Raw genomic sequence first — 12,485 nt, forward strand, 5'->3', positions numbered from 1 at the left:
GCCATTTTGTAACAATGCCTCTTTTTCCTTCATCCTAAAGTCCTGCGAGAGGGAAGGCCGCGTCCTTTCAATTTCTTAAGGGTCAGGCTCCCTCTCCTCTTTTCAATCAGAGGTCTTGCAGCAGAAATCCTGGCATTTTAACCACAACTTGAGTTTCTGGGGGGCGACATGACATTTTCAGTGACAAATTGATATTCCACATGTCCAAGGGCTGTTTTTTGCCACTTTTGGCAGGCGCCAAGTATCTTGTATCATTGTAGATGCGCAAACGTTTCATAGGCAGGCTGTGACGTTCTCTGGTTAGTTGCAGGATTTGGTTGGCCATTGACGAATCGGGGAGCCTCCTGTGCATATATTGCAAATGTGTTATGGTTGTGCATGTGTCGGGGAGGCAAAGTAATCTGAGATGGAACTTTTGTGTCATTTCAGGGCCTGTAGTAAAGTCTGCTGTAGGGTTTTGGGGAGTCCCTATGTAAGTCTTCAGCATACAGTGCTGAAGTGACACGATCTAGCAATGATAACAGGCCCTGCTGTTATTCTCCAGGTTCCTTAGGCACCTCTCTCATGTTACTTGGGTGTAAAGGATGTGAAATAAGCCTACTTTTTGATTTGATTCCCCCCTTCCCCATATGGATGAGCGGGCATAGCTTTTATAAATGAACAGAGCTGCTTCGGATTTTAATGCCAGTTTCTGTTTCCCCTCATTGCGTCTTGGAGAGGTTGATTTTGACGTTTTTTCAGGATCTCTCTTCTAAATTATGATTCCCCCCCGGAAGGCCTGGAACTATATATACATATATGTATAATTATTAGGTGGGGAAATATTTTGACATTTCTTTGATACTTAAAAGATTTTTTTTTATTAACTTAAGTTTTCTTCATGTAGCTACCTTCCAAGATACAGCTAAGACTGGCCGTGGCAGACGAGATTTTGTGGGTTTTAACACAGCGTTTAATTTTCTATGGAAAAGAAAAAAATGACCTGCATGTAAAACTTTTTTTTGATGTGATACAGCTATCAGCAAATTTTATTAAGTGACTTTTTAAATTCCAAACTTTATTAAAAAAGACTGTGTCCCTTCTTTGGGTCCAGAAGTCTTTATAAAAACCAACCGTAAGGAGCTAAGTGTTAATGTTATTTTTTCCCCCCTGTTCTCTAATCTTGTGGAATAATGTATTTGAGCTATATCTGTTAAAATCCTTTGCACTACTGTATGAAGATAAATACTGAAAGTAATGGTAGCTGCTTGCTACAGATATCTTTTAAAAAATGTTTCTCTGTATTTGGCAGAGTGGTGATAAACCTGAAATGCCCGGTGCCATAGAAATTAGATTTCCCCCCTTTTCAGCGTTATTGAAAAATTAAAGGGTATTTTTGTCTGGTGAGTTTTAACAAGTGTTACGGAAACTTGCTTTTTTGAAAACAAAAATAACTTTAAAATGGTAAACAGCAGACCAGAGTAAGGAAGTACCTCCCAGTTAACTATCCTGTTCTTCAAATCAAGACTAGTGGAGCTTAATTACCAGAAGTGTCAACGATTACGACTTTCACTGAACTTTTCCTGTTTCGAACTTAGCCGCAAAGCAGATTTGTCGATGGTGTGAGAATGTTCGTAGCAGGGACTTCCGTTTGTGACATTAACAAGGGAAGACGTAGAAAGGCAAGAGGTTTTACCTAGCTTGCAAGTAGACAGAATGAAGTGACTCCCCTCCCTTTGAATTATCCGGTGCAGTTGTCCGTAACTGGCTTTGGAGTACTGAAGGACTGAATGGACAATGCAGAAGTCAGGACGGTGAAAGTCTTCTGGCTTTCCTTACACAATCTGGTTGTTGCCGTTGCCATCCTTCCTACAGCTGCCTGAATTAAAACTACGATGTTCCATTCTTTACAAAGATTTATCTCAATCTGAATTTCTTAAATATTAAAGCATTTATGGTATTAAAACGACACAGGCTGGGGGAACTTCTGCTGAGTCAAAGCTCTGGGGTTATTTTTTTAAAATCTCCCCCAGGGCTTAAATAGCTGTGGTTTGCATGCCTGTTAAGAGGGGTATTGGAGCTAGAAATTGAAGTCTGATTAAAAAGGTGCTAAAACGTTGCTATGAATAGCAAAGGGTCCTATTATCTCAAGCTGCATCAGAGGCACAGGGAGATAAAGCATAAACTGGTGGGGTTAGAAGATGCCAGCAACAGCTTAAAATGCTCATCAATTTGTTTCAGATTATGCCATCCCCCCCCTCCACACACACACAAATGGACTTTAATTGTAATTTGACAGATGTGCAGGCAGTGAAACTCAAGTGTTTGGCAGCTTAGTTTTCACAATTTAATATTAAACAAATAAAGTCTTGCACTTGGTCTAAAGAAAAACAAAAGCGTAGTATTTTTATCGGCGCCGGGCCGGCTGTTAGCGATAGTGGCGCAGGTAAATCAGCTTCTGCGGCTGGAATTTCTCTCTGCAGAGCGGGCACTCCGCCTACGAAAGGAGAAGAGTTGGTTTTTATATGCTGACTTTCTCTACCACTTAAGGAAGAATCAAACCGGCTTACAGTCACCTTCCCTTCCCCTCCCCACAACAGACATCCTGTGAGGTAGGTGAGGCTGAGAGAGCTGTGACTAGCTCAAGGTCACCCAGCAGGCTTCATGTGGAGGAGTGGGGAAACCAACCTGGTTCACCAGATTAGCATCCACCGCTCATGTGGAGAAGCGGGGAATCAAACCCGGTTCTCCAGATCAGAGTCCACCGCTCTTAATCACTACATGAAATGCAAACAATACAAAATATTGCCCACCGGTGGCTGAAAGGATTTTACAGGTTTTCATTTCAGAATAATGGTAGGCACAGCAGGTTGGATCACCCGGGGAGAAATTGGCTACCCGTAGAACTAGTGTTTTGTGGAATAGGAACTCTTTCCCCTCTTTTATAGGGGAGAATTTCTCTCTCCCTGGAAAACAAGCCTGTGATGACTTCCTGCCCAGCGCGGCAGCATTTTGCCACCTCATCTGTTTGTAAGAAGAAGTTAAAGCATCCATTCAGGCCCGAGAAGCATACAGGGACAGAGTTTCAAACCTGTCTTCCAATGCTCCATTCAAGTCAAAAGGTAGTTGTAAGTCTTATAAACAGCAGCACTGCATTCAAATGCTACTGCTTGCTTTCTCACTCCTGTAGTCCAGTCCTGCCCCCAATGTGGGTTAGGAGACGGACATACATCTTTTATCCCACCCCCCAATGTTAAAGGGAAGCACAATGACTTCTGAAAAGTAAGTATGCATCTTCATTCGAAGACTTTCGAGCACAGAGGCCTGAGCCAGAATTTTCCTGTTTTGTTACCATCAGAAACTTATAAGAATGATTCACTCCGGTTTTTCAGAACACATCTCTGAGGCATCTATAGTGTAGTGTTAAATAAACATGCCTGTTGGGGAAATGTCTACATTTGCTCTCAAGACTCAGAAATGCTCCTCTGGGCTTATTTAAGCTACTGTTGGAAGTTGCAAGTTACATCTTGCCTCTTGGCTAGGGATTCTTCAATTGACAATGTCACATTCTTGGCAGCAAAAGGGTACAGTTAGAGGATGGATCTACATTCCATTTTGCACTGACAAGAAGGACACTTTTGCTGGTGGTCTCGTGGGGGGGCTGCCTGAGAGCCACTGCCAGTCAGTGGGTGGGGCTGGACAGGGCTTTTGTCCAGCAAGGCTTCCAATCGGCCGCCTATAGATTTGACTGGATGAACAGAGTTGTTAAAATGTTGCTTTGGCAGCAGCTGCCACAGCACAAGATCGTCACTGAATGACTGAAGCCATTCTGTGGCTGCATTGCCGAGTCAGAATTCCAAAGGTACCCACAGATTCAAAAAGAGGAGGGGCTGTGGCTCAGTGGTAGAGGATCTGCTTGGCATGCAGGTGATCTCCAGTTAAAGGGACTAGGCAAGTAGGTGATGTGAAAGACCTCTGCCTGAGATCCTGGAGAGCCGCTGCCGGTCTGAGTAGACTATACTGACTGATGGACCCAGGGTCTGATTCAGTATAAGGCAGCTTCATGGGTTCATGTGAAAGGCGAGCAGGCAAGATTTTGTAAAGCCAAAAGTAGAAGGAAAGACAGCTTTGGGGAGGGGCAGTAGCTCAGTGGCAGAGCATCTGCTTGCCATGCAGAAGGTCCCAGGTTCAATCCCCGGCATCTCCAGTTAAAGGGACTAGGCAGGTAGGTGATGTGAAAGACCTTAGCCCCTGGAGAGCCGCTGCTGGTCTGAGTAGACAATACTGACTTAGATGAACTGAGGGTCTGATTCAGTAGAAGGCAGCTTCGTGTGTTCATGTGTGTTCAACGTTGGGTGCCCATGGAGCAGACAAGAACACTGACCTTGGTATTACACCACTCGGTGATGCATTCCCAGCAGAAGAGGTGGCCGCAGGGGGTGGCCGTGGCATGCCGCCGCTCTTCTAAGCACAGAGTGCAGCGGGAGCTGCGGGCCGGGAGTTTCTCTTCAGGCAGGATTCTGCGAGAAACGAGACAAGGTAAGATTATCGCCACTCAGATTGGACTGGTTTTGTCTGGACTATAAATTGTGTGGTTGTGCATGGTGTAGTGGTTAAGAGCGGTGGTTTGGAGTGGCGGAGTCTGATCTGGAGAACTGGGTTCAATTCCCTGCTCCTCCACATGAGCGGCGGAGGCTAATCTGGTGAACTGGATTTGTTTCCCTGCTCCTACACCCGAAGCCAGCTGGGTGGCCTTGGAGCTCTTTCTCCTCGATATGTAGTTTTTAGAAGGGATAATTTTTCTCCCCCTGGAAAGCAAGCCTGTGACGACTTCCAGCCTGGTAAATATACATAATTTATTTAATACCTTGGGTGACCTTGGGCTTGTCACAGCTCTCTCAGCCCCACCTACCTCACAGGGTGTCTGTTGTAGGGAAGAGAAGGTGATTTTAAGCCAGTTTGATTCTCCCTTAAGTGGTAGAGAAAGTCAGCATATAAAAACCAACTCTTCTTCTTCTTCAAATCACAGTGTTTCTTGAGATCTATGCAAGAATTTGTCATTAAAACAATACATCACCTGCACTGGGGGGTGGGATGTATGTGTGATCTGCTATATTTTTTTTTAACAAATCCAGCCAAATAGTTCCTCTTTCCAGTGATATATTTATTGCTGCTAGCTAAGGAAGTCCTGACCTGTATAGCCTAGGCTAGCCCAATCTTGTCAGATCTCGAAAGCTAAGCAGGGTTGGCCCTGGCTAGTATTTGGATGGGAGACCACCAAGGAATACCAGGGTCACCACACAGAGTCAGTCAATGGCAAACCACCTCTGAATATTTCTTGCCTTGAAAACCCTACGGGGTCGCTGTGACTTGATGGCACTTTCCACCACCCACACCAGCTAGGGAAAATCCAGTTTCTCTCGGCTTTAACCAAAACCCACAAAGGATCAGGTCAGGGCATAGCTACTGCTAACAAGGTTTGTTTCCCTCTGTCATGCCAACAGTGCTTGCTGCGGCCTTCCAAGGCTTGGCTAAAATGGTGCCATTTCACATCTCTCAAGATGGTGCGAACAACGTACTTTGGATGGGAAAGGTTACGGTGTAGTTTCCATTCTTGTCTCGCCCTCTGTCTCTGTTGGTAGCTGTAGGCTTGGGTACCGACCGTCAGTGCCAGATGCAGAAGAGAAACGATGCCGAGGAGTCTGTAACTTGATCGAATGTTCTGGTCATTTCCTGCCAGTCCTGCAAAGCGCAGCTAGGGAGGAGGGGAAAGCCCAAACAACACCTGGTGTAGATCCATTTCAGGTGAGCAGCAAATATGAACAAGGAGTGTGGGGAATCAGGAGGCACCCCACACTATTGGAGGGGCTGTGGCTCAGTGGTAGAGCACCTACTTTGCATGCAGAAGGTCCTAGGTTCAACCCCCGGCATCACCAGTTAAAAGCACCCTACACACTATTGGAGGGGCTGTGGCTCTGTGGTAGAGCACCTCTTGGCATGCAGAAGGTCCTAGGTTCAACCCCTGGCATCTCCAGTTAAAAGCAGTAGGTGAAGTGAGAGACCTCTGCCTGAGACCCTGGAGAGCTCCTGCTAGTCAGAGTAGACAATATTGACCTTGATGGACCATAGGTCTGATTAAGAATAAGGCTTCATGGGTTCATTTCCCTAAAGCCCCCAGATGGCACAGGATCCATGACCAGAGGGGGGAGGGGTAGAGACCCTGAGAAGGGCCTCCTCGTGAATAATGCCCACTTGAGCATGGCGAGAAATCAAAGGCTCTTCCACTGACCCACAGCCTCTTCCCCCCCAAATGGGGTCTAGGATCCTAGAAAAAAGCATCGAGGCTCACCATTTCTTAATGTACTCATAACATAAGGAACGTCATGCAAGATCAGACCAAGGTCCATCAAGTCCAGCAGTCTGTTCACACAGTGGCCAACCAGATGCCTCTAGGAAGCCCACAAACAGGATGACTGCAGCAGCATTGTCCTGCCTGTGTTCCATAGCACCTGATATAATAGGCATGCTCCTCTGATCCTGGAGAGAGTAGGAATGCATCATGACTAGTATCCATTTTTACAAGTAGCCATGAATACCCTTCTCCTCCATGAATGTGTCCACTCCCCTCTTCAAGCCTTCCAAGTTGGCAGCTATCACCACACCCTGGGGAAGGGAGTTCCACAATTTAACTAGGCATTGTGTGAAGAAATACTTCCTTTTATGTGTTTTGAACCTCTCACCCTCCAGCTTCAGATGACCCAGTGTTCTCACCCCAGAGTTCCAGCCCCCTTACCTTTGGAACAGTAAATGTCGTTGAAATTGTTTGCACGTGAGGGCATGGACTAAACACAACATGCCTCTTGAATCCAAAACGGGATAAAGAGCAGCACACCTAGGCTTCACTGGCAGATACTTACATAAGAGATCCCTGCTATTCTTTTAGACACGTGGTAGAAGATGCCGTTCAAATAGAAGACGGCCAGGTGCAGCCGACGGAGAAGAGGGATGCTGTGCCTGAGGAGATAGACGGCCTGGGAAAGGAGTTTCTTCTGCTGCTCGGTCCACCCACCAAGCTGGTTCCGCAACCAGCTCCGCACAAAAGTCCTGCCTCGCAGTCCCGAGGAGGAGGGTCTTTGCAGAGTTTGCGTCGCATCGGGTTCTGCCTGAAGTTCATGTTCCAGGTGGACTAAACCCTTGTCTAACAAGTAGGGCAAGACAGTGTGCAGAGCGATCAGGACAGCCCGTCGAAATAAAGAAGGAATCCTTTTCCCGGATGGGTCTACTTGAATAATGTTGACATATTCTTCGCCAAGGGATTGGTAACCTGAAAGCAAACGTAGATGGAATGCCTACAGAGGTGATTCTTCAACAAACTGGGTCAGATTTACCAGAGGTTTTAATTACTGGCATCGGCCAGTGACAAGATTACCTGAAAGTGTAGTCAGGGTGAAATAAGCCACATCAGCAAGCAGCTCAATTTCCTTCTGCCATTCCAGCCATGTTTTAGCACCTAGATAACCAGAATAAATTAGCATTCATTCATTGTTGTATACAAGAATTGGTGCCTCTGGGAATATGCAGAGTATCTTCCCCATGGAGGAATTAAAAAAAAAAAGAGGAACAAGGGGAAGAATAGTTCTGGATACGTGTGGCTTTTCCATTCTGACAACTGGCTTTTAAGGGAAAATAGAGAGCAATCTTATTCTAGTTTTTGTGGATGTCCCGTTTGCCAGAACTTGCATCTGGCAAAGTGGGGTCTGGTTCATGAAAGCTCATACAAGAACCACCACCGGGCTTTTAAGGCGCTTATTTTTGCTGTAACAGACCCTCAGCTATCCCTCTGGACTTTTTAGGAAAGAACATCTGGATTCGAGTCCAGTAACCCCTTGGAGACCAGCAAGATTTTCAGGGTATCAGCTTTCAAGAGGCAAAGCTTTCTTTGTCAGATGAACTTTCATCAGAGAGCTTCGTCTCTCAAAAGTTTATACTCTGATAATCTTGTTGGTCTCTGAGGCACTACTGGACTCGAATCTAACTGGTCTACTGCAGGCCAACAAAGCTACCCTTTGAAAGTATCTTTTAAGAAAGCATGTCATGCATGGAACATGCTTTGAGCACTTTCATTCGGAGTATCTAGCAATGTTGGTTCTGGCTCACGTATGAATGTATTATGGCACAAATGTTACCCTTTAAGAATCTGTGGCCATTTATGCAGGGTCAATTCCGCTCCTGGCCCAATGCTGATTTTTTAAATCCCACCTTTAAAGTGACTATTCATGGTTCCCAATGCAAGAGGAGAAAGTCAAACAAATTCCACCCCCCACTCGCCTGTTCTTTCGTTTGCATAGCCATTAGCAGCAGTCAAGGCTGTGTGATTCTGCACGCTTCCCTCAGTGAATGCTTCGGTGCAGGCAGAGCAAATACAAAAGGTCTCTTAAGAAATGCGCAGTGATGTCTGGAATGACGGTTCAGCGCGAAGAAATCAAAACAATATGCAGGGCACTTCAGCTGCTAATTACCAAGCATAAAGGGCCTGTGCCATTCTGATTACGGCAGGCCAACAGGGCTACCCCAATGGCATTCCCTATTGCATAGGGTTGCCAGGTCCCTCTTCGCCTCCAGCGGGAGGTTTTAGAGGTGGAGCCTGGGGAGGGCGGGGTTTGGGGAGGGATTTCAATGCCATAGAGTCCATTTGCCAAATCTGCCATTTTCTCCAGGGGAACTGATCCCTATCGACTGGAGATCAGTTGTAATAGCAGGAGATCTCCAGCTAGTACCTGGAGGTTGGCAACCCTACTATGGTACCTTGCTGAGGCCCAACCCCCAAATCTCCAGGGGTTTTCCCAGCCTGGCAATCCCTCACCAGCCAGTCCCCCCAGGGCAGCCCCCGCTCCGCTCTTCAACGCCCCTCGATACAGTTCATCCTTTTGCGCGGAGCGCACGAGCCGCGCAGGCCCCGCTTCCACGGGCATCGCGGGAGACAGGCGCCTGGAGAAGCGACTTCCGTCGCCCGCGTGACGTCAACAGCCCCAGCTGTTGACGGCGCGGGCAATGTGCGTCCCCAGGACCCTAAGAGGAGCGGGCCTAGAGAGTGCGGCAAAGCAACCGCAACTTCGGGTATTCAATCGACAGTCCCTATTGCACACATGAAGCTGCCTTCTGCTGAATCAGACCCCCCCCTTGGTCCATCGAAGTCAGTATTGTCTACTCAGACCGGCAGCGGCTCTCCAGGGTCTCAGGCAGGGGTCTTTTCTCCAGGGTCTCAAGATAAAGGTCTTTCCCATCACCTACTTGCCTGGTCCCTTTAACTCAGTGGTTCCCAACCTTTTTTTGACCAGGGACCACTAGGACTTTTTTGTTCGGTGCAGGGACCCCAAGGTTCAAAATAAAAATTCTGAGAATTTGAAAATAAACTTTAAACATAACTGTTAGTTAAACATTAAACTTAGAATAATTTTTGAATATATATTTTTATAATAGAGAACTTTTAATTGAAAGTATTAATTTATTATGGGTTTATAACTTTGTTTCGCGGACCTTAATTTAGTTCTCGCGGACCCCTGGGGGTCCATGGACCCCTGGTTGGGAACCAGTGACTGGAGATGCCGGGGACTGAACCTGGGTCCTTCTGCATGCCAAGCAGATGCTCTGCCACTGAGCCACAGTCCCCCATGTGTTTATATTACCAATGGCCCCGCCCTCTCGCCATCCTTTGGAGTTTCTGGGTGAAACAGTTCTCTACTTAGTAAAGAGCTCCCCCCTCCCCAAGTCACAGATTTAATATGCTGTATTTAGTAGAAAAGGGCAAGAGTCCAGTAGCACCTTAAAGACTAGCAAAAATATTTTCTGGCAGGGTATGAGCTTTCGTGAGCCACAGCTCCCTTCTTCAGATACAAGAAAGCTCATACCCTGCCAGAAAATATTCTTGTTAGTCTTTAAGGTGCTACTGGACTCTCGCCCTTTTCTACTACTGCAGACAGACTAACACGGCTACCCACTGTGAACTATGCTGTATTTAATTAAACTTACAGCAGTGGGACAACTTATTCAAAGAAACAGGAAAACCCTGACCCCGGATTTGCTGGGGGAAGGCGTGGTATAAACTGAGTAAAATTAAACATGAAATAAAAACACTTTAGAAGGCCTCGTCTCCATTTAAACGCCAGCCCCGCATATGGCGGCGATGTCAATTGAACCGGAAGTGACTCCGCCTCTTAACCTTTTCTACCTCTAGGGCGGAAACGCCGGCTAAGCCGCTTCAGCGACTTTCGCGCAAGTTTCCCCCCCAGACGCCACGTGATCGCCTTACGCAGAGCGTCGCCGCGAACACGTTGCCATAGCGACGCCTCGCCGGCGGTTGTTATAGCAACGGGCAGGGCGGCCTCGAAATGATATCGCCGGTTTTCGTTAGCCGATTAACCAAATTAATTAATTATTGTGGGTGTTAAGCGAATGCTCAAAGGGGCCTAGAAAATATAACATCACCGTGAAAGGAATTAAAAAGTCACAAGAAACAGTAGTGTCAGCAACGACTTTAAAAGCATAATAAACAACTGTTGCTGAGGCGATAAACATCACCACATAAAACAACAGTGCATAAAAGGGTAGCTGTAAACTAAACATCACTATCATCAAAAGAACAATTAAAATCAAATTAAAAGGGGAAAATGAAGTTTGGGGCAGAAGGGGAATCATATTTGACAGTTATAACTGCTACCGCAATTGGAGCAGGGGGGCATCAAGTTATTGTTTTATCTTTTACTTTGCCGTGCTGCCTAACAACAAATGATCTCAAAGCAGTTCGCAGAAATGAAAGCACAGGAAATTTGTCCCCATAAAAAAAAACAACCAGTCAATAATTAATAAGTTCAAAACCAAGCGGCTGAAACAGCCTAGGAAAAACTGCAGCTGGGGAAATGAATTTATTTAGAAAACTTCGACATTTGTTTGTTTATTTATTTGAAAACATCCCCTGTCTTGGTGTACAGCCCTCTGGATGGTTTGTAATATAAAATACACTAACGCACACTAAGAGGCGTTAAAACAAAACATAAATAATGGAACCAAATGCACAGAGAAGTCTCACAACAGCAGTTTAAAGCCTTTAGGCCAGAAAAACAACAACAACAAAATAGTTTTCAATACAATACCCAATCCCCTTATAGAATTCACAGTCTCAAGGTTTGTTGCCAACCTCCAGGTAGGGCCTGGAGAGCTCCTGGATTAAATAACTGATCCAGACTACAGAGATCAATGGCTCCTGTGGCGGGTGGACTCTATGGCATTATAACCTGCCGAGGTCCCACCCGCCCCAGAGTCCACCGCCAAATCTCCAGGAATTTTCCTACCCAGAGCTGGCAATCCAAATGTGGGTTGCTAGTTTAATTACTTTAGAAAAGGTGAGACAAACTCATTGTTCAATGGCAGAACATAGAATCGTAGAGTTGGAAGGGACCACCAGGGTCATCTAGTCCAACCCCCTGCACAATGCAGGAAATTCACAACTACCTCCCCGCACACACTCCCAGTGACCCCTACGCCATGCCCAGAAGATGGCCAAGATGCCCTCCCTCTCATCTTTGTCTGGAGCCGAGATGGTAACCGCTAGGCACACCGCGCCAGAGTTGATTGCGGGAAGACTGCGCCCAGGAGGATTTGCTCTAAGGTACGGACGCATGGGGTTACAGCATTCTCAATTAACTGTGTATACTAATAGGCTTGTTCTTGCAGACTCTGGGCCTAGTGGGGAGCTTCTGAGCATTTACAGAGTGCCTGTCCGGTTCACTTTCCATTGAGCTATTACTGCCCACATGCCTACATGTACACAATGTGGGAAGGCAGGACTTCCAGAGGCTTGGGCGTGGCTTGCAAACAGTCTAAGACCCGGAGAGAGCTTCAGTAAAACTCAGCATCCCCCAGCAGCCTCAAAATGATTTGTCTTTTTGGATGACTCAGTGCTGAAAGGAAGAGAGACAGCATGATGATTGTGTGTCACCACCATAATTGGCAAATCACCATGTGCCTGACAAATTACCCTTCTAAATCGTACCTTTAAATCCCCAGTTTGCTTACACCGCTGGGACTTGAATGGCTGCGTTCTGCTAGACGGAGTCCACTAAATCAAGCTGCCTGTGATTCATTGGACTCTCAAGGAAACGTTGAACAAAACAGCCCCGCTGGCCTCATTTTTGACGACAGCACAACTGTGAGCAGCAAGTGACAGATTTGTTTCCCCAAGTGGGAAGACACTTAAAAAAAAAACAATTTTCCCCTCTGAAATTTTTTTTTAAAAGTCATAAGTCTCACAGGCAAATGGAAAGCTGATGAAGTGGGTTTTATGCATTTACAGGAGTGGTAATTATGTCCTTTTCATTTTGAGGGTTATGGTAACTGCAGTTAAGAGACTGAGTGGAAAACCAGGAAATCCTGGTTCAGCTATGGTTGCCAGCTCCAGGTCAGAAAATTCCTGAAGATTTGGGGGGGATGGGGTTTGGGGAAGGAATGGA

The 12,485-nt window shown here is 46.2% G+C and overlaps 1 protein-coding gene across 1 annotated transcript; it reads right to left on the reverse strand.

Moving 5' to 3' along the window:
• Positions 1-2,401: 2,401 nt before the first annotated feature.
• On the reverse strand, positions 2,402-8,951 carry PEX10 (peroxisomal biogenesis factor 10). The gene is made up of 6 exons (XM_056865292.1): positions 8,843-8,951; positions 7,409-7,489; positions 6,897-7,303; positions 5,559-5,734; positions 4,364-4,499; positions 2,402-2,476 (listed from the first exon to the last, which is right to left on the reverse strand). The coding sequence occupies exons 1-6, from the start codon at positions 8,949-8,951 to the stop codon at positions 2,408-2,410; spliced, it is 978 nt and encodes a 325-aa protein (XP_056721270.1). The 3' UTR covers positions 2,402-2,407.
• Between the last annotated feature and the right edge of the window lie 3,534 nt (positions 8,952-12,485).

This window comes from Euleptes europaea, chromosome 19 (genome assembly GCF_029931775.1).
Source record: "Euleptes europaea isolate rEulEur1 chromosome 19, rEulEur1.hap1, whole genome shotgun sequence".
NCBI classification, from domain to species: domain Eukaryota; kingdom Metazoa; phylum Chordata; class Lepidosauria; order Squamata; family Sphaerodactylidae; genus Euleptes; species Euleptes europaea.